The 21,190-nt window shown below is 47.2% G+C and overlaps 2 protein-coding genes across 2 annotated transcripts; one reads left to right on the top strand and one right to left on the bottom strand.

Moving 5' to 3' along the window:
* The first annotated feature begins 290 nt into the window (after positions 1 to 290).
* On the top strand, positions 291 to 7,170 carry MAT2A (methionine adenosyltransferase 2A). The gene is made up of 9 exons (XM_035001167.1): positions 291 to 512; positions 2,645 to 2,722; positions 2,824 to 2,946; positions 3,456 to 3,568; positions 3,656 to 3,799; positions 3,962 to 4,180; positions 4,405 to 4,587; positions 4,739 to 4,872; positions 5,539 to 7,170. Exons 1-9 carry the CDS (start codon positions 422 to 424, stop codon positions 5,639 to 5,641), a joined length of 1,188 nt encoding a protein of 395 aa, XP_034857058.1. The 5' UTR covers positions 291 to 421; the 3' UTR covers positions 5,642 to 7,170.
* A 401-nt stretch (positions 7,171 to 7,571) lies between these two features.
* On the bottom strand, positions 7,572 to 20,883 carry GGCX (gamma-glutamyl carboxylase). The gene is made up of 15 exons (XM_035001165.1): positions 20,753 to 20,883; positions 20,184 to 20,354; positions 18,669 to 18,827; positions 18,178 to 18,343; positions 16,412 to 16,490; positions 15,645 to 15,751; positions 14,197 to 14,360; positions 13,609 to 13,874; positions 13,331 to 13,462; positions 12,806 to 12,957; positions 12,187 to 12,356; positions 11,841 to 11,971; positions 11,404 to 11,551; positions 11,048 to 11,243; positions 7,572 to 10,602 (listed from the first exon to the last, which is right to left on the bottom strand). Exons 1-15 carry the CDS (start codon positions 20,793 to 20,795, stop codon positions 10,410 to 10,412), a joined length of 2,277 nt encoding a protein of 758 aa, XP_034857056.1. The 5' UTR covers positions 20,796 to 20,883; the 3' UTR covers positions 7,572 to 10,409.
* Positions 20,884 to 21,190: the final 307 nt, after the last annotated feature.

The following is a 21,190-nucleotide window of genomic DNA, read 5'->3' as shown; positions in this document are numbered from 1 at the left end:
TCGCTTTTCCAGCCACTTCGAATACGGAAGGGTACAAGGGCCCCAAGCACTCGCATCTCCACTTAGCCCTGTTAGAAGTGCTTGAGATAACTAAATATTCGCAGGAGGGGCGCGTTACCTCCGCTCGCTCCCCCTGCCACGCGAAATGGTTCAGCCCAGCCTCCCCTTCGGCGCCCCGCCCCTTCGGCCTACCCCCGCGCTAGTGGCGCATTGGCGCGCGGCGCTGAGGGGCGGGGCCCGGGCCGGGCGCGCGCTGGCGCTGTGTATAAATACTGGGCCGCATCGCCCGCCGCCTCGTTCGCTCTGCGCCGCCCGCCCGAGCTGAGTAGGACGCAGTCTTCTGCTTGTGCATTTCGCAGTCGTCGCCTCGCCGCTCCCTTTTTCCTCAACGCCACTTACACTCACCGCTACGAACACCAACATGAACGGGCAGCTCAACGGCTTTCACGAGGCGTTCATCGAGGAGGGCACGTTCCTCTTCACCTCAGAGTCTGTGGGGGAAGGCCACCCAGGTGAGGTGACGGGCCCTGGAGCGAAGTGAGGGGCGGGGCATGGGCAGGGCCGGCCGGGAGCCGCCGGCCGCGGTGCCCGCGCTGGGTGCCCTCGCCCGGCGGGCGGTGGGAAGAGCGGCGGCCGCGCGCTTTCCTCGTGGCGCCGCCGGTGCCGAGCGCGTGGCCGCCGTTCCCCTCCCCCTTCCTCTCCTCTCCTCCCATCCGGCCGCGCGCCTCGGCATGCGGAAGATTCCAGAAAACGAGAAGGGCGGGGGCCGGGGCAGCTGTGCTCCACTCGGGGAGGGCACTATTTCCTCATCTCCGCCCCGCCGTCTGAAAGCCCTCGAGTGGGCGACCGGCCCTGAGTGCTCGCGGCCGGTCCTCGGGAGCGCGCGCCCCGCATTGCAGCCGCAACCACGTGTTTGCCGCATGTGGCATCTGGGCGAGGGGGAGCCGTCGGGCTCCCGGCGCGCCCGGGTGTGCGGAGTGGGGGGCCCGGGCCTCGGGACGTCTGCCGTTGGCGTTAGTTCCTTGCCTTGGGCCATTACGGCCCCCAGAAGAAGACGGACGTGCCTTTCGGCAATATATGGCCTTGCCGTCAAGGTGACAGCCTCCAACTAAATATAGCGCAGGTTGGGGGAGGCCTTCCTTTTTTGGACCACGTTTGAAAAGGAAACGTGAATTAAGTGTAAGCTGCCTTGCGTTGGATTTCCCTTTAAAGTCTTTGGTGCTTTGCCGTTAGGAAAGGTTTTACCGAACATTTCCTTCTCCGGGCTTTGTCCACTAGTCCGCCATTATGGAGATCAGTTTACACGTGAACGAGTGAAGCTGTTTGAAGGAACTTTCAATCTCAGCCTGAAAACCTCACCTAGTGGAGATCACTGTTTTGCTGTACTGGTTCTGCCTTTTCTTGGGATGACCACGGTGGCATAGTTGTCTAGTCTAATGGTTTTAAGGATCCGTTTCTCTCTAGTCTCCTGTGCCTCTGATGAAATCCCACAAGCAACCTAGTGGAGTAGGAGAGGACAGACGTCAAGATCCTGATTGAGGGAAGGTCATGTGTTGTGGTGGGGGTTACCCACCTTCCCTCGAGTGTTGAGAACTTCACATGTATTTGATCCACGTTTTATTAATTTAATCACGTAAGTCACAGGCGCTTATAGCAGTTTGTAAATTAAATCTTGAGCCTCTGACTTGATTGCAGTACACATCTTGCTTTAATTGTTCCGGATGATTGTAGAAAATTCAGGAAAGTGGTAATTTCTGTTCTCCCACTTTTTAATAGATCGCAATACAGTGGGGAAGTAACAAGGATTCAGAATACATTTGGACATTTTTCCAGTCTGTTCAGGTCCTGTTCCTGGACTACACCTGACAAAATTTTTTATTCCTTCTGTTCGTAAAGTGTCCTTTTATTGTTTAACTCTTGACATTTTTTGTTGCTCTGATTAGTGTTCCTTAGGATCAGGGAGAAATTGATAAGGGGGGGACGGTTCACCTTTCTGGTTGGTTAGATTTATAATGAAGACTTTAAATTTGGGGGATAAAATGTAAGTATAATTGTCCTTGAAAAATAATACTGTATAGCGAAATGCTTCCCAGCTTTCCTTTTGGGTTTGAAGATAAACTTTCTGCTTTAACTTAATTCCAATTATGTGGCTGTTCTGTTTAACAGTGGAAATTGTTTTGCCTGGGAACTTAATTTTTCAAAATGTCTGAAATACTTTAGAGATGGGATGAAATCCTTCCAAGGTGTAAATTGCATGAATCACAATGAATTTAAATGTATTAAAAGTGCTGGGCGTTCTGCTGGCTAATCTGAATTGGTGAGCTTGTGGTGCAGCTATATTAAGACTGGTGTCAAGTTTTCAAGTAATATGTGACATTATATCCAGCATTTATTCTTCAGGCACATGGTTTCTGGTAAAGCAGTACTTTAATTAACAGCAGTTAAGATCTCCATAGTTGAAATGCCACTGAATTCTATGCTTGAAAATGGTTAAATTGGTAAATTTTATGTTCTGTAGGTTTTACCACAATTTTTAAAAGAAAGCTCTCCCAAAGATCTGTGCAGCAGTACTTACAAGGAGGAATGACATACATTCACTGACAGTAAGATAAAGAGATTGAGCCAGGAATCTTTTTTTCTACAGATAAGATTTGTGACCAGATCAGCGATGCTGTGCTTGATGCCCACCTTCAGCAGGACCCTGATGCCAAAGTGGCTTGTGGTAGGTTCTAAACACTGCTTGCTTATCAACTGAAGGAAAGTTAACATCGTGAAAATTACTTTGTAAGAGTGACAGTTGAGTGTGAATTTATCTTTTATTAGAAACTGTTGCTAAAACTGGAATGATCCTTCTTGCTGGGGAAATTACGTCCAGAGCTGCTGTTGACTACCAGAAAGTGGTTCGTGAAACCATTAAACACATTGGATATGATGATTCTTCCAAAGGTGTGTTTTAATGAGTTGGCTTTTCTAAGCTCATTTTTCCACGTTTTCAACTCTCTCTAGCTCTGTCCTCAGAGTGTTCCTGCTAAACCATTAACTCCAGTTGTACATTTACTATGTTTTGTTCTAGCCCTGTTTAATTCTCTAAAAGTTCTAAGTTTTAGGTGTACAAGTTTCCCCCGCTATCCAAAAATGGGACGTTCCCATGAAACTTACAAGCCAAGATGACGCAAAGCATGGCTTCATTTTTACAGTAGACCTACATTAGTACATAGTTTTTTTTGTAAAAGCGTAAATCCTCTGCAGATTCTTTTCAGTTAATGAAAAGTACTGGTGTAGGTCTTTCCTAAAAGTGAAGTGGTGAAACACTAACTTTTGAAAGGTGGGAGGGGGCAGGGATACCTGTATTTGGTTTCTTTAGCTGTATTTAAAATCCCAGATAATTACTGTAAATAGAAGGCACTGGTATTGCTTTGGCCCTTTTTTTTCTTAAGGCATTGTTTTGTTTGTAGGGTTTGACTACAAGACTTGTAATGTGCTGGTAGCCTTGGAGCAACAGTCACCAGATATTGCTCAAGGTGTTCATCTTGACCGGAACGAGGAAGACATTGGTGCAGGGGACCAGGTACCTTGGTGTAGACTCTATCTGCATCTCTTCTAACATTTAAATTCCGAAGCTTAGATTGATCGCATTGACTTTTTCCTTTCTTAGGGTTTGATGTTTGGTTATGCCACTGATGAAACTGAGGAATGTATGCCTTTAACTATTGTCTTAGCGCACAAGCTCAATGCAAAACTGGCTGAATTACGCCGCAATGGCACTTTGCCTTGGTTACGCCCAGATTCTAAAACTCAAGTAAGTGATTATAAAGCTAGATTACACATACTGCACAGAACATCAGTAAAGTTGTTTAAAGCTAACTGAAAAAAGACTATCCTTCCGTATTGTAATTTAGCTTTGTCTTGGCTCTATTCTGTCTAGTAAACTGATGTTCTGATCATCTGCTTTGCCTTCAAGGTGACTGTGCAGTACATGCAGGATCGAGGTGCTGTGCTTCCCATCAGAGTCCACACAATTGTTATATCTGTTCAGCATGATGAAGAGGTTTGTCTTGATGAGATGAGGGATGCTCTAAAGGAGAAAGTCATCAAAGCAGTTGTACCTGCAAAATACCTTGATGAGGATACAATCTATCATCTACAGCCAAGTGGCAGATTTGTTATTGGTGGGCCTCAGGTAAGGCCTTATGATACAATTTGACTTTTTTGAATTTTCTGTAGCGGTTACTTGCAAATTTGGCTACCATAACTCCCCCCCCCCCCCCCCATTTTTATAAGTCTGCATGTGAATCTTCTGAGGATATCTGCTGAGTGGTACAGAATAGGCGTTTAACAAACCTGACCTAGAACCATTTATTGGAAAGCACTAGGCATAAAGTGACTAAAATCCTGTAATTTCAGGGTGATGCTGGTTTGACTGGCCGGAAAATCATTGTGGACACTTACGGCGGTTGGGGAGCTCATGGAGGAGGTGCCTTTTCAGGAAAAGATTATACCAAGGTGGACCGTTCAGCTGCTTATGCTGCCCGTTGGGTGGCAAAATCCCTTGTTAAAGGAGGTCTGTGCAGAAGGGTTCTTGTTCAGGTATATACTCTTTTGTGTAACTGGAGTGATTAGAAGGCATGCAAGTGGGAGGGCATTTAGCGTAGTATTTGTCTTTTTTTAAATACCAGTGTGTTACATAAGCGTGTGGGTCTTTTAATCACTGACTCTTATGACATTTGAATCCTTTTAGGTCTCTTATGCTATTGGAGTTTCTCATCCATTGTCTATCTCCATTTTCCATTATGGCACCTCTCAGAAGAGTGAGAGAGAGCTATTAGAGATTGTGAAGAAGAATTTTGACCTCCGCCCTGGGGTCATTGTCAGGTAAAGATGGTAAAGCCTATTGCTAGTCAAAAATGGTGTGGGTGTGTGTATATACATATATTTGAGATACATTCAAATCAGAGAAGGTGAAGGTCTTGAAGACTCCTTAAGTGGGGAAATGTTTTAATTCCTAGAACTGTTGATGTTATCTTTAAATTGCCTTTAGTAAAGGCTTATGTTAAGAACAGTCTAAAATTGCAGTGCTCCATGGCTTAGACTAACCACCCTAGAAAGTCTTCCACATTTGATACGGGGATTTGTGCTCGTTATCTAAGGATGTTTATTTTACTTAAAAGAAATTAGTACAGATAAGTGGGATATTCAAGGCTGCTATAAAGAAAATAAACAGGGTGTGGGCATGGGACCTTGGTAAGTATACCATGATCTCAGATGAGCTTTTGACACTTGGAATTTCTCAGAATAATGACAAGTTTTCATATTTGTTGAGCCAAGGATGGAAAAACAAGAACTGTAGTTACTAATAAGGACTGTGCGAGGAGTTTGGACACCAGGGAAGTAACAAACACTTCTGCCACAAACTTTTTTCCTAGCAAACCCCAGAGAACTGAACTCATTTGCCAGAACTCTTGAAAATGAGTCTTGCTGATTGTTTTGCTTTATTTTAATTGAATGCTACATATTAAGTTACGGACTTGTATATTCCAGGGATCTGGATCTGAAGAAGCCAATTTATCAGAGGACTGCAGCCTATGGCCACTTTGGTAGGGACAGCTTCCCATGGGAAGTGCCCAAAAAGCTTAAATATTGAAAGTGTTAGCCTTTTTTCCCCAGACTTGTTGGCGTAGGCTACAGAGAAGCCTTCAAGCTCTGAGGGAAAGGGCCCTTCTTCCTAAATTTTCCTGTCCTCTTTCAGCTCCTGATCAGTTGCAGTCACTCCTAGTTCAATGACATGAATTTTAGCTTGTGTGGGGGACTGTAAGTTGGGCTTGCTATTCTGTCCCTAGGTGTTTTGTTCACCATTATAATGAATTTAGTGAGCATAGGTGATCCATGTAACTGCCTAGAAACAAACCAACAACACTGTAGTAAATAATGCTTTTTGAAATTGAACCTTTGTGCCCTATCACCCAACCTTCTAAAATCCTAATTGCATTGACTTTCCCACCAAATGCTGAAAATGTCCTGTAATGTGCACGTAAAGTACTTGTAGTTCCATTATAGCCTCTGTCTGGCAATGCCATAGCCCTGTCAGCATGAATTTGTAATGTCTTGAGCTCTATTATGAATGTGAAGCCTTCCCTTATCTTCCCTATAACTTAATCCATTTCTAATTATGTAGCTCTTTGTCAGGGAGTGTTCCCTATCCAATCATTCTTGCATGTAACGCAAGTTCCAGTTGGAGCTCTAGCCTGACAAAAAAAAAAAAAAAAAAGGCAGTTACCATTAAACCATCTCCCTGGTGCTTATGCTCTTAATTGCCATCTCTTAAATAGCACCAAATCAAAATCTCTCCACTTTTCAGCTGTCTTTTGGAGGACGTACGTAATAAGGTTTTTATTTAGTAAACCAATCCTATGCATGGTTTCAGCACTAGCCAAACCACCAACTCCTAGCTCTAGAAAAACAGGCACTTGGCACCCTTGTGATGTCATACAGAGAAGTCACAGGGCAGTACCTGAGGGTCTGTAGGTTGCACACTTTGGTACCAGATAACTTTTTTTTTTTCTTTATAAGAAAGACTGAGTACTCCACACTGCACAATAATTCCTCCCAGGGTTTTAACTTTGTTTTATTTTCAAAACCAGGTCCAATGAGCTTTCTGAACAGCTGGTGTAGCTACAGAGAAACCAGCTTCCTTCAGAGAGCAGTGCTTTTGGCGGGGAGGAGGAAATCCCTTCATACTTGAACATTTTCTAATTGCTTATTTATTGTATTCTGGGGTATGGCGTAAGTACAGAGAAGCCATCACCTCAGATGGCAGCTTTTAAAAGATTTTTTTTTTTTTTTTCCTCAACACCATGATTCCTTTAACAACATGTTTCCAGCATTCCCAGGTAGGCCAAGGTGTCCTACAGAAAAACCTTGGGTTAGACCTACAGGGGGTCTGGCTGGTGTTAACAGAAGGGAGGGCAGAGCTGGTGCGGCTGGCCATGGAGAAAGCTGACTTGGCTGGTGTGGTACAGAGAAGCCAGCTTGTTTACATGCTTATTCCATGACTGCTTGCCCTAAGCAGAAAGTGCCTTTCAGGATCTATTTTTGGAGGTTTATTACGTATGTCTGGTTCTCAATTCCAACAGTTTAATGAAGATCTAAATAAAATGCTAGGTTCTACCTTAACTGTCTCCATTATTCTTTAAAAGTGTTTTGGTATGAACATGATCTGAGAACATATTCTTCATCCCTTAATAATTTGAGGTAATCCTTCCCCATGGTTCAGGGAAATCACCTCAAACCCCTTCAAACCATGACTTGCAAGCATTTTAATAGGTTTGTACATCCTATCTCTAGCACTAAGAAGAACATCCCAAGATTTGATCTGTTTGTCCAGCACTGCCTGTTTGGCTGATGCAATTGCCAAGATCCATGTGTCCTTACTGCAGCAGCCACTCAACTGCCAGTTAATGTTTTAAAATTGTCCAAGATTAAGAACAAAACGTGGAGGGAATGGTAATGTTCTGTCTTGAAACGTAAACCCATTATCTAGCTTTCCAGTGAAAAAGTTTTTACTTAGATATGCCTTAAGTATTATTAATACCTTTATTATAAACAGGCGTTAAGGCTGCAAGTTACATACATGTTCAGTACATGATACAATTTGGCAAAATTTTTGAACAGTGGTGAGGGGGCCAGGTTCTAATCTGTAAGATAGGTCACGAAATTACAGTGAAGATGCTGTAAGTTTCTAAAACCTTTATTGTGAGTTTGTAGAGGTCTACTCAAGAACCATCCCTTTTTAAGCCTAGGAGCTAAAGTACAGATAGCCATTTGGCACGTGTTTACACAAGCATGTATGAAAATCAAGTAGTGGTGTGAGGCCCAAGGAATGCTTGATTATACCTATTTGGAGGCTTAAAAATGTATAACTGTTGGGAGGGAAGGCAAAGTTAAATCTGAAGGTCTTTAAAAGTTTCAAAAAAGCCTTATCTAGAGAATAGTGCATTGCTGTAAAAACAACCATGCTGGTCAAATAAGGGGAATGGGGAAGAGCTGGGTGCCTGTAGGCTGGTGGGACAGCACCAGAGAAATTGTTAGGTTCGGTATTTACTAGGAAGATACTGGACCTCAAGGAGCTTGGAGAAGAATCTTTTGTAAAAAGGCCCTGTCTTCTGCCTAACATGGGGGGAAAAGATTCTAAAAATAAGGTGAAGAAATAGTAACCAGCCCAGGGAGAAAAGCAAAGGTGTCAAATGGGGTGATGGTGACTACAAATGGTTGAATATCAAAGCATGCCATGTTATGGAAAAGTTTTGAAGGGATGACCTGGCCAGCGACAAAAGATCCAAATGCTGGGAGTAGAATGAAATGGAATACTAAAGCCCGGCTAAAAGGATGTTGATAGCCCATTCCTATAACAGCTACACGGGGCCCGATTTCTCCTGAATCTGAACTCCTTTATTCCATTGAACAGCTTTTCTCGTAAACAGTATTGAGACGACCACCTTTCCACTCCATCCCACCCCAACATTTTCACTGGGAGAAAGAGGTGGTATGCTCACAGTTTTGGGATAGCATCCTTGCCTATATCAAAACTACTGTAAGAGTCCCTTCCCCAAATGAAGAACGACTTTTCTTACCAGTCGAGTAATGAGCTGGGGTGGGGGGGTAGTGCAGGGGAACAGAAGATAGCTGAACTTACCAGCAAAGGACATTATGCCAAGGTATATTGCGTCACTGAGATCTGCAAAACTATTGAGAACCAGTGTTCCCCCCACACTATTCTTGACAAGTGATCAAGATACCCGGTGGCTCAGCTACAGCTAGCTAACCCACACAATGCCTCGTAGGAATCAGGCTTCCGCGGGATGCCCTGATTCAGGCCCAACTGCACCTGCTCCGGTCTATCTCTACCTAGATTCCAATATAAAGGGTGAAAGAACACAGAGGTAGTAGAGATGAATAGACTGAAGAAGAGGTAGAATTGATACAACTTGGGAGTTTGAGAAATGCGAGGGAAAAAAAGGAAGACTCAAGACAAGATATTCTGACGGCTTGGCCAGAAAAAATGCAGTTGCCACTCACTAATAGAGAAGCAGGTCTGAGTTGGGGATGAATTAAGTTCTGCTTAGGACAGAGTTTGAAAGCTTTGCGGGATATCCAGGTGGAGCTAGTTAGATCTATAGGCCCAGGGCCCAAGAAAGCAAGCTAAGCAGCAGCAGCAGCACTAGAAACCATGAGGGGGACATACCATCCCAAGTGTGTACAGTGAAAAGGCAGCTGCCTGGGAGAGAACCACTGACGGGGGGCGGGGCGGGGGGTTGGGAAGCGAAGCCTGAAAACAGAGATGCCATCCTTCATCAAAGTTACTGGGACTGCCAATTTACTGCTAGTCTTTGCTGTGAGACCATGAACAAGCACCCAGAGCAGGAGCCTTTTTTTTTTTTTTCTTGTTTCTCTATACACTCTTACTTCCTAGCCCAATGCTAGGCTTTTGAGTTTTCAAGGAATTGAGGTGCTTCCTCAATCACCCTGTATATCCAAACCTACAAAATAACTGCAAACATACCCTAATCCATCACAAAGTTTGGTTAATCCCTACTTTACATCACTTTCTGCCCATCAAAGGCTAGAATGAGGCTAAATACACTGAACTTGAGAGAACTACTACCGATCATCTAAATTTCCTTATTAGTTTAACCTTGTCCTCCTATTCTAACTATTCTCATAGCTGCTAGTGAAACACTTACTGGCTGTATACATAATAGGAACCATGAAGAAACTACAACTGTAGGGAAGAGAAAATTACTCTGTGACTTTAGAACTTGATCACCATCCTAAGTAACTAAGAAGAAAAATTTGAAGCTACATTATTTCATAATCAATGTCAGTGATTCTGCAAATGACAAAAGGCAGGGTACGGGACCTTAGGTCAAACAGACGAGATTCAAACCATCCATACATCTCCTACTAGGTACTGCCTTTGAGCAAGTTCTGTTGTCTCAGCCTCACTTTCTCCAGCTGTCAGACTGAGCTCATGGTCAGTAAGGACTAAATGCAGTAATATAGGCACAACGCTTCACACAGTGCCTGGCATATGACAAGTACTTGAGAACAGTGAGGTGTTGCTGTCATCATGGTACATTAAATCTCTTTCCCCAAGGAGCCAGTCACTTTAAACCTCTTACCCCTTTAGCCTAGAAGGGCATTTTCATACTGCTTTTAAACCCTTCCTGGCTCCTCAACCTTGATTTGATAAAGCTTATCCTTGCTTGGCTTCTCTAAGGTATCCTCTCTGAATTTAAAAGAACTATAGACAAGGAAAAAAATGCATAAAATATCATTTTCTTCACATTTCCACTGCATAGGTTAATGGTCCTATGACTGGTTGCTCCCACATCTGTACCCACCATCTGCCCCCATCAGAACTCTGAGTGGACAGGGTCAGAATTTGGCTCAGGAGGATCAGAATTTGAAGAATCTGTGTTTGAATGACTCGACTCTCCAATTGGCTCAAAGGGTCGCAAGTTTGCGTAAGTCACCTCTTGGGCCAGCTGCTCCAGGGAAGGGCGGCCTAATACCAGATTTCGAAGTGAGATACAAGTCATCAGGAAGCTGAAAAAGAGGGAAAAGGTCACCCAGTCTAAACTCCTGTTTCTACATAGGAATTCCTGCCAAAGCCCTTAGGGCTACTTGATCCTACCTTCTCTCATCCAGGCAGAAGCAAAAATATCCCCCTAGTGACCCACCCATCCCAGCTGGAAGGGCACCCCACTCTTTATATGGTCTGGTAGAGGATTCCAGAGTGGGGTAGGAATAACACACAAGAGGCTGGTGATAAGCTGAGGTGGAACAAGACAGCAGGCCATCAGACACAGATCATTTACTCTTCCATTAAGTCAGGGAAAGGAGAATGGAGAGGGAAAAAGATACTTAGCACTAGACTGTCTTTTCCTGGGAGAGTACCATCCCCCCCCCCCATCATTACCTTCACCAGAGAAAAGTTACCCAACTCGCAAGCATCTGATGGCAATGACTAGTACTGTTGTGGAAAACTTACCTGCGGCGAAAGATATAGAGCTTCCGCAGCAAGAAGCGGAAGAGGCGCTCGTGGAAAGGGGTATTTCTCCGGCGCTCAAGCTCTTGGAGCCTTCGCTGGCGTCTAAGAAAGGTCTGAACCAGCGGTGTTGGCTCAGGGCCCCCTTGTACTTCCCCTTCCAGCAGAGGTTGCAGCTCTGGAGGTAGAGGCCCCGTTTCTGCCCAGAAGATGGCAAAAAGAGGAATCACTGAGATTATTCTTTTAGAACTCTCACCAGCCAGAACCTTCCAGTTCCTTCTTTAATGGCCAGATCCTCATTCACAGCCCTGATTTCTCATAACCAGGTGCCTTCTCAGCCCAACTCTTCATATACTCACCAGTTCCATTCTCCACCTTCTCCTTTAATTCTTGTAGATAAGCCAAGTCTTGCTCCAATGCAAGCTCTGTAGTATTGATGTAGATGTACATGTAGCAGGAAGGACTGGGTGATATCGTATACACCTTATGGTACTCACCAGCGGGCAACTGACAAGGGGGAGGAAATGGATGGATTTCACTCCCTAACCTTTCCCTCGGCAGCCTATGCGCCTCCTACACTACCCACTGTACCCCAATCCACCCTCCCCCCGCCTCCCCAAGGCACTTTCTTCTCATTGTGTTTTGGAGTCCAAAGGAACTGACTTCTAGAATCCTGGATGAGGCTATTCACAGCCCCGGGGGGGGCCTTGCTTTTTGAGCTGCGACTTTTTAAGTCTGTAATAAATTAACTCCACTCATCTAAACTTCTCTGCCATTGTTAATTCCAGCAAAATACCTGCATTTTTTCTCCCTCCTGAAGAGTCTGATTCTTCTGTTCTGCCATCAGCTCGACAATCACCTCCCCCTGTAGCAGCTGAATGCTAGTATTGCCCAGGTCTTCACTCACAAAATTCTCCAGGTGCAGCCCTGCCAGGGGCAACAGAGTTCCCCATCCCATCCTATGGAAGATGAAATCACTCCCAGCCAGAACAGAGACATCACACCTTTACCACTACCACCCCTCAGGTTTCAAGAACACCCCTCCCACCAGGAATGCCCCTCCCCCCTCTATCACATGCAGTGTCCCCGGCCAAGGAAGCCACAAGAAAAGACAGCAAAGCTTTCTCTGCTTTCCTCCATACCAGGGAAATCTGCAATGAAGACCACCTCAGTGTGGTTGTCCAGGCTGCTCTTGATTTCTTGTAACTTGGTCCTCCAGGGAGACAGGTCCATCAACAGTGGCTGCAGCCAAGGTGTACGCTGGAAGGGGGACCAGGCGGCTTGCACGATGTCCACACGAGGATCAAAAATCCTTAGGAAAGAAAACCATGTTCTAAGGAGACCACAGCCACCTACCCATCGGAATTTCTGGTTCTGTTTCTTTCATCACTGTTCCCACATAGAGGGAACAGGGTTTCCAGATAGAAGAAATGGCTTTTGTCAGCATGTTATTGCCATTCTGGGGCAGAGAGAGAAAGGAAAGAGATTCTGGAGCACAGGGGAAGAATGGGGGTTAGTGGCCACCTGAGAATTGCGTTAACAGCTTCTTAAAGAAAAAAAAAAAAAAAAAAGTCAGTTACCTTTTCTTCTGGTTGATGGTGCCCCCTGCTGGAAGCAATCAGCTATGCCCACAACCAGGTGAACAGGGACATGCACCAGAGGACAGCCTTTCAAGCAAGACAACACTGGGGAGCATGGGCTATTCATCTCGGCAAAAGGAGTGGGACTTCATTTTTCCCCTTCTCTGTTCCCCTTGCCCACCTCTGTTGGAAGCGGTCATTGATGGAGACCCAAATATCAAAGTAGATCTGGGGCTCAGTGACATTGTACTTGGGAAGCAGGTGGCTCAGGCAAGTGGCATATTGCTTCAGCATGTCTGCGTGATCCTTCCATCGCCGGCTCTGTGTGAATACCTGCCCCAAACCCCCACATTAGTCCCACCTCATCGTTATCAACCTCCCAGAAAGATCATGCACAGCCAATGGCACTAAGAGATCCCTGCCTGGTGCCTGCTTTGACCAGGAAAAAAAAACCCTGAACTTGTCTTTGGGGAAGAATTTTTCATTGCTGGGCTTTTTAATACTTATTTCCTAAACCTAGTTTCAATTCCAAGAAAGTGAATGGCACTGTCCTATTTCAACTTCGACAAAAGCAGAGTCAACCTGGCTCCTGAGAAAGGGCAGAGCAGACCCAAATGTGTTTTATAATTATGTTTAGGATCAAACCAGACCCCGAGGCTCCAGGAAGCTCTGAAGAAGTGTAAGCCGTCAACATCAGGTGGCTCACCCCAGGGTTCAGGTAGCCCAGCTCGCCGGTGCGGCCGTCCCGGTAGGTGATCTTCACGTGCTGGTGGGAGCGCGAGTGCACCATCATGTCCCAGGAATAGCCGTACAGCCCATTTGTCCAGTTGTTATAGCCCTGAGAAGGCAGGGCAGAGGCAATCAGCCCGCTGTTCTCGTATTATCCCCATGCCCCGCCAACACAGGGCTGCAAAACCAGCCCCACACCTTCCCTAATGCTGTGCCCTCTGCCACCTCCCAAGCTAACCCCCAGGCCACACACACCTGGGTGAGGAAATGGGAATAGGGCAGGAAGAGCTGCTCCAGGAGGTAGAGCAGGGTGAAGGCAGCACCGAGCTGGTGGCGCAGCCCTGGCTTCTGGCCACCCTTGGCCCGGCTCCTCTTATACACGCAGGACTCGCTGGGCTGAGGGGCAGCCTTGAGGGGCAGTAGTTCCTGCAGCCTTTCGGGGAAGCGAGATACTAGCTTCCGGGGCCACTCAGGGGAGCAGAAGAGAGGGCTGCTGGCCAGCATGACGTAGGGGAACATTCCTAGAGAAGGAGGGAGGAAATAAGCGTTTCAGGAGTTTGGCTGGGGGGGAGCCTGGGTAATCCCTCAAGCCCTCTCCTTTAGGAAGCCTCTCCCAGGTATTCCGCTTGTGATGAGAGCAGCTCGTAACTAGAGGCGTCTTACTTCCCCGAGACTCCTTACTCCGCAACATACTGGCTGAGCCCAGAGGCCCCAGTCCTCTCCTCCCGTTGACTGCCATTTCAGTGACTGCACCTGGCTCAACGCAGCTCCAGCTGCCACCGCCATGTCCCACTCCCCGCACACCTGTGGCTTCCCACCTCCTACCAGACCACCGGTACTGACCAATGCTGAAGAGCTGGGAATTCATGCAGTGGAAGTAGGACACGAAGAGGAGGCCAATGGACCTCGAGGCATCAAAAAAGAGCAGGAAACCAGCTGAGAGGTCGAGCAGCAGTCCGCACCAGTGCACCACTAGCAGACTGGTCATCTCCTCGGACAATACCAGTCTGCAGACACCAGAGACAGAGGTCAGGCACCGGCCCACTGCAGAACCCAGCATTCACAGCACATTCGCGGCCAATGCGCCCCTGCTCACCCTGTCCTTGCCAAAGGAAGTACCCTAGCAGGTGCGCACAAGAACTCTACATGAAGACACCCTATGGTAGAGTTTCCAACCCCCTTTCCTTTCCACACACTTTAGGTGTTCAATTTCTTTTCAATATACCCTATGTGCTAACCAAGGGCAGATTTCCTAGGGCAAATCTGATGGAGAAGTGAGTGTATTTGGTGGTGGCGGGGAGGGGCGGGGGTGGTAGATTCTTCACGGAGATTATAAACGAGAAGAAACTTCAAAAGGTGAGGGGGCGCCTGGGTGGCTCAGTTGGTTAAGCGACTGCCTTCGGCTCAGGTCATGATCCTGGAGTCCCAGGATCGAGTCCCGCATCGGGCTCCCTGCTCAGTGGGGGGTCTGCTTCCCCCTCTGCCCTCTTCCCTCTCGTGCTCTCTGTCTCTCATTCTCTCTCTCGCAAATAAATAAATAAAATCTTTAGGGGCGCCTGAGTGGCTCAGTTGGTTAAGCGACTGCCTTCAGCTCAGGTCATGATCCTGGAGTCCCGGGATCGAGTCCCGCATCGGGCTGCCTGCTGGGCAGGGAGTCTGCTTCTCCCTCTCCCACTCCCCCTGCTTGTGTTCCCTCTCTCACTGTGTCTTTCTCTGTCAAATAAATAAATAAAATCTTTAAAAAAAAAGAAACTTCAAAAGGTGAATGCCTAACATAATAAAATCAAACGTTTGGAACTGGGAAATAACAGGGAAGAGGAAAAAGAACAAAGTAAAATGTGAGGAAAAAACATGGGAGGAAGCGAGAAATCAGGATTTTCTAAAGAGGTGGCAACAAAGCTTTGGCAGGGCAGGGACGCCGACTGTCCATCTTCTAAGTCTGCTGGCCCAGAAGTCCTGGCGAGAGGCTGGGGTGGCCACCCAACGACATGGGCCCCACCCACAGCAGCGGCTGGGAGCTCGGACTCATTCACCAAATCACCTTATTCTGATTCTTTCCTTTTGTTTTTTAGTTTTTTCCCTTCATTCTGGGCCCTACCACACGTCTCCTAGATACTCTGCTAAGACTGACTCCGCCTTCTGCTAAAGAGAAAGATGAGCGGACAGAGGAAAGCATGTGGCCAACTGAGGCAAAGCAGGACCAGGAGCCGTCCCTGCAGACCTGAGGCAGGCGAGTTCCCCGCTGTGTACCAGTGCCACAGCAAGAGAGCTCTGCTCTGCCTGCCACTCACTTGAAGGGACCGAAGAGCCAGTGCCGGGACAGATATTCCATGGAATAGCCCTCAACCCAGTCCGCGTCCAGCTTCTTCACACCCGCAATGAAGTACACGATGAAGATCTGCAAGCGCAAAACGCAAAGTGAATGTTCAAACACAAAAGAACATGGTTTTCTACAGACTATCACAAATGACCTAAGTCCTGATCTGAGTTCAGGGCCTAAAGAAGATTTTGATTCATTCAATTCACTCATCTGAGGTCTTCACTCGTCCAAAAAGTATTTAGGGCCATTCTGCCAATGCCAGGCACAGTATTCGGTCCCAAGGGAAGTCATGAAGCACAGATCTCTCTTAAGGATGCTCATCTAGGGGCGCTGGGTGGCTCAGTCATTAAGCGTCTGCCTTCGGCTCAGGTCATAATCCCAGGGTCCTGGGATCCAGCCCTGCATCGGGCTCCCTGCTCGGCGGGAAGCCTGCTTTTCCCTCTCCCTCTCCCCCTGCGTGTGTTCCTGCTCTTGCTATCTCTCTGTCAAGCAAATAAATAAAATCTTTTAAAAAAAAAAGGATGCTCATTTAGCAGGGCCAAAGCTCTATTCTTTCCATGATGAGGTGAGAGAACCCAGAGACTAGGGGATTGGCAATGAAAGAGTCAGCCTCGCTTTCCAGCAAAAGGGAAAAAAGGGAAGATCCAGGGAGGCAGAGTACAGAGCCACCTGGCAGCAGGATGGTCGTGCTGACGATGGCTGTAGAAGAACACCCCCCTCTTTCCAAAAATCCTGTACCTGGCCACGCAGCACAGCATAGTTCCAAAGGGGCACGTGGGCATTCCGCTTACGGGCATTCAGCAGGCCGTCAACAGACCTACACCGAGGAAGTGAGGATTAAGGAGAGCTGCTCAGTCCAGCACATTTCCACCTTTCTCAGTGTAATAATCTATCTATCCCAGGATATCCCCACATCCTTTCTGGTCCTCTGGGATCTTCTGAGGCTCTCCAGAATTATATGAGCAAATTTAACAGTGCTTATTTTCAGTCATAACAGAAATGTTACTAGTGGGTTAGAACAACACACAGTTCAGTGTTTACCATTAGTTAGTAAATTAGTTGGTCTTAATGGAACAAATCAGGAAAAGGATTACAATGCTTCAGAATATGACTGAATTTGAAAAAAGAATGCATTTGAAGGAATGTTTGAAAAGCTCAAGATGTATGTAACTATATAGTACATTTAAGAAAAAAAAAATTCAATATCCAAAACAAACTGACATCTCAGAGACCTAGATGCCAGGATCTAGTGCTGGAGCTTACCTTGGGAGAGAACCTATAAACCCAAGATACTAAGACTACATGTATTCTGGGGAGGTGGAAGCAAAGCAGGTTTCAAGAAGACAATGAATGAGGTTGGGAAGGGGTTTGGGAAAGGGGCAGCTTATACTTGTGGTTAAGAGCCTCATGGCACTGTAATGAGGAAAAATTTAAAGTGTTTAGTGCCTGGCCATGTGGAAAGTCCTGAGTAAGGGATAAGTATTTTTTCAAATTGTGTAAAAATTATAAAAATGAAACTTTTCAGGAGTATTCTGTCAAAACTGTCTCTTGATTTTTTTACAAAGGGTATCTGTAGGTAAAATTAATGACTGATAAATCACTAACAAATTCAATGTTTGAGATTTTTTTCTCTATACCCATCTTACTGACATCTCCTATTTCCTTTTCACTTAATGGGAAGAATCCCTAGAGGTTATCTGCCCTGCCACCCTGTCTCCAAATCCCTTCACCACCTCCCCTGAGAGATGGTCACCTAAGCCAGAGGTGGGGGAGGGTTACCTCCTCCCAGGACAGCACTGCTGAGCAGCCCTGGTGGGCCCTCTCCTTCTGACATGACTCTGCCTTACAGCAGCTTCTACTCTTGGCTCTAACTCTGCCCCTCTGGGCTCACACAGAGAAAGTCTGCTCCCTCTTCCACAAGACCACCCTTGAAGTATCTGAAAACATCTATGTCTGGCTTTAGTCTTCTCTTCTTCTCTCTAAGTGGATTACAGGAAGTAGATAGATCAAGGCACCTGGGGAGATATGGAAAGAGTGAAGGGGTGGGAATGGAGCCGTTCTGCTTTTTGTCATCCCAAGTGCCCCAACCTCACTGACCCTTCCCCCTCCCAAATTCATCCAGACCAAAGTGTGACCCTATAACCACACTTTGCAAAGCGTGGTTGAAAATATGCTTGCTGGGGGGCACCTGGGTGGCTCAGTCGTTAAGCGTCTGCCTTCGGCTCAGGTCATGATCCCAGGGTCCTGGGATCGAGTCCCACATCAGGCTCCCTGCTCAGCGGGAAGCCTGCTTCTCCCTCTCCCACTCCCCCTGCTTGTGTTCCTGCTCGCGCTGTCTCTGTCTCTGTCAAATAAATAAATAAAATCTTTAAAAAAAAAAAAAAATCTTAAAAAAAAAAAAGGAAATATGCTTGCTGGGGCAAATTCTAGAACCTCACTGGGCCCCTACCACTGGTAACCATCCTGACCCAGCCAACCCCTTCCCCTTTCCCCTAGAATCATACCAGTAGTGGTTTGCATCCATGAATGTTAGCTGAAAGGCCAACAAACCATACAGATAGGAGTGGTTGTTCCATGACGTCTTGTCCAGGAGAAACACATACCAGTATGGCAGCAGGAATAACACACAGCTCATCCGGTAGCACAGACCCAGCATCATGCCCAGGGCCCCTGGGATTTGTGGGGGAGAGGATTAAGAGGTCAAAGGGTCACCACAGGCCCAGCTCCCCCGGGACAGGCTGTGGGTGGGATTAAGAAAAGTCATCGGACATTTTATAATCATAAAACCAAATGAAAATCAAATGTTATTTTAGTATTTTAAAAAGACTTATGGGGGTCACAGCTCAGATGACACAGGTCAGCGGGATGAAATTAAAGAGTCACAGCAGAAGTGAAATAATGAACCCAAGACTTTGGTCATTCACCAGCATGCTTTGTATTTCTATGGTTTAGGTAGGCCAGTCAATACTCCCATCTCTCCCATACTTTTCCTCACCCAGAAACATGACGGTATAGACAAGATACATCCAGTCAAGTGGTAGTGGCTGCAGGGCGTCCAGCAAGGGGAAGCGGCACACATCTAGCCCATCCAGGTATCTTCGGTCCAGGGAGCTGAGCCCCCGTTCTTGGGGAATGTCCAACACCATCATCAGCCCTGGGAAGGCAGTCGAGGAGGGGCCATTAGGCCTCAGCAAAGGAAGCAGTGAAATACACTGGAATACAGCTGGATGCACCCAGCTCCAGGGTCAGACTTCTTACCTAACCCTGGCTCTGCCATTTATTCATTCATTCAACAATAATTACTGAGAACCTGCTCTGTGCTAGGCATTATGCCAGCTGTGTGATCTCAGATAACCACTGCACCTCCCGGAGCCAACTCCTCATTCCCTATTTGAGAAAGGGACTCATAATATATAATTTACAGGGTTACAGGGGGCGCCTGGGTGGCTTAGCCAGTTAAGCATCTGCCTTTGGCTCAGGTCATGATCCCAGGATCCTGGGATGGAGCCCCACATCGGGCTCTCCGCTCAGCAGGGAACCTGCTTCTTCCTCTCCCTTGGCCCCTTCCTCTGCTTGTGCGCTCTCTCTCTCTCAAATAAATAAATAAAATCTTTAAAAAGAAATTTTCTAGGGTTACAAAGAGGATTAAATGAGAGAAGTGTACAAAATGCTATAAAAGCTGTTCGGGTTTTGATAATTTAAGGTCTGTCCTATGAAGCCATAAAAAGTGTTCTAGGGTGGTGCGTCTCAACTTTTTTCACTTCTTAGCACACCCAGAAAACAGTATTTGGCTTACCACACTAGAGCAAACAGAAGGGGCTACTCAGGTCAGGAAGCCAGTTCCAGTTAAGGCAGGGTTTCTCAACCTCAGGACTACACACATTTTGGGCTGGTTAATTATTTGCTGGGAGGGGCTATCCTGTGCATCATAGGTCACTTAGCAGTATCCCTGGCTCGTAAGTAGACACCAGTAGCCACCTATTTCCCTTCCCTCAAGTTGTGACAAATAAAAATGTCTACAGACATTGCCAAATATCTCCTGGAGAGCAAAACTGTCACCCTTGAGACTGGGCTAAGGGAATTAATACCTTAGCACATCTGTAACCCATTCCAAGCATACATGCTGTGGCCTATGAGTTAGGAAACTCTGGATTAGGGAGTCACAGCCAAAATGTCTGCCCTATTACGCCTGCTATTTCTCTGAGGTCTGGTCCTGAGTATAGTTACTGGGCAACTTCATGCCACAAGCAAGATGGGTCTCTGGTCATCTGCCTCTGTATTTCCTATGGCCTCAGATCAAAGTATTTCTGGCCTCCAAACCCTAATCAGAGGAGACAAAGGTGGATTTGATCCTATACACCACAAATATCTCTTCCAGGAAATCAGTATCTATCTTCAGCTCTGAAGGAAAGGGAGGCAAGTCACTAAGTAAGTAACCAAGAAATGCACAAGGGACGATGGTTATTCTTCCACCCATCACCACACTGGCCCCTCCAGAAACCCGATTTACCAAAGAGAAAACGGAAGACAGCCAGGCTGGCAGGATCCGTTGGTCGATTCAGCAGGGTCACCAGCCTTCCCCAGCTGGAAACATCTGTCCACTCAAACCCCAAGAGTGTCCCCATTCCGCTGCCCTGCCTGGGCCCTGAAGACTGTCCAGCCTTGTCTTTCTGTACTTTATCTGCAAACAACAAACAGAAAGTGTATGCGCAGGTGTGGGGACGGAAATGCTTTAAAATCGGCTCCTCCCCAAATCACAGAAATCACGGCCCCTACAGCCCCAGGGTTTCTTCGAAGCTACCAGGGTTCTCCCCCTGATTTCTGACTACTAGAAACACCCTCGCAGTGCCAGATCCTTCTGGATCTCCCAATGTCCCAGAACCTCTCTCAGACTGCAGCCCCCAACCGCAAAGCGCCCCGAGGGTCATCATCACCCCAAAGCCCCGGACTGCAATCTCTCTCTACAAGCCCCTTCCAGAGACCCCTTTCCCGGAGTCCCACAGGAGAGTCCTACCGCCCCCACCCCTTTGAGACAGAGTCCCTCTCTCTCTCCGCCGCATGGGAGGACTCTGAGCCTACGTGAGTCCGGCGGGACACGCGCGGACCGGGCAGACACCGCCATGGCACCGCGGAGGTAAGACGGCCAAAGCAGCGGCGCCCAAGCAGCTGCGCCCAAGCACAGAGCGTCGGGAGGAATCACTTCCCTAAGCCCCGCCTCCCCGACACATCAGCCCGCGCGCGGCCGGCCGGAAAGCGCTAGGTCTGTCGTGAAGGGCTCCCGCCGGCGGCGCCTGCTCCCTGCTTAGCGGCAAAGGGCGGAGCGAGGAGCTTTGGGGCGGGGGGAGAGGGAGCCCGGGCTGGTCTCACCTTACCCCGTGACGGAGGAGGAGCGAGGGCACCCCCAGACGAGCTCATTTTCAGCCGCCAGACCAGTGTCGCCATGAAGCGTCCCAAAGGCTCCTGGTGCTTTCAGCACTAAGAAATCTCAGAGTCGTGACAACTTCCCTGCCATCCCCC

The sequence above is a fragment of the Mirounga leonina genome, unplaced genomic scaffold (genome assembly GCF_011800145.1).
Source record: "Mirounga leonina isolate KUSES-001 unplaced genomic scaffold, KU_Mleo_1.0 Mir_125, whole genome shotgun sequence".
Classification (NCBI taxonomy): domain Eukaryota; kingdom Metazoa; phylum Chordata; class Mammalia; order Carnivora; family Phocidae; genus Mirounga; species Mirounga leonina.
This window is presented reverse-complemented; position numbering and strand designations above follow the sequence as displayed.

What these genes read in the sequence shown, in the direction of transcription:
- MAT2A (XM_035001167.1), top strand. Translation starts at nt 422, where the DNA reads ATGAACGGGCAGCTCAACGGCTTTCACGAGGCGTTCATCGAGGAGGGC. An exon ending in TGATGCCAAAGTGGCTTGTG is followed by an intron (nt 2,723 to 2,823) that starts GTAGGTTCTAAA and finishes ATCTTTTATTAG; the next exon opens with AAACTGTTGCTAAAACTGGA. An exon ending in GCAGAAGGGTTCTTGTTCAG is followed by an intron (nt 4,588 to 4,738) that starts GTATATACTCTT and finishes GAATCCTTTTAG; the next exon opens with GTCTCTTATGCTATTGGAGT.
- GGCX (XM_035001165.1), bottom strand. Translation starts at nt 20,795, where the DNA reads ATGGCGGTGTCTGCCCGGTCCGCGCGTGTCCCGCCGGACTCAC. An exon ending in TGGCTCTTCGGTCCCTTCAA is followed by an intron (nt 14,361 to 15,644) that starts GTGAGTGGCAGG and finishes TGGTGTCTGCAG; the next exon opens with ACTGGTATTGTCCGAGGAGA. An exon ending in CTTCATTGCAGATTTCCCTG is followed by an intron (nt 11,972 to 12,186) that starts GTATGGAGGAAA and finishes TGCCCCTGGCAG; the next exon opens with GGCTGCACCTGGAGAATTTT.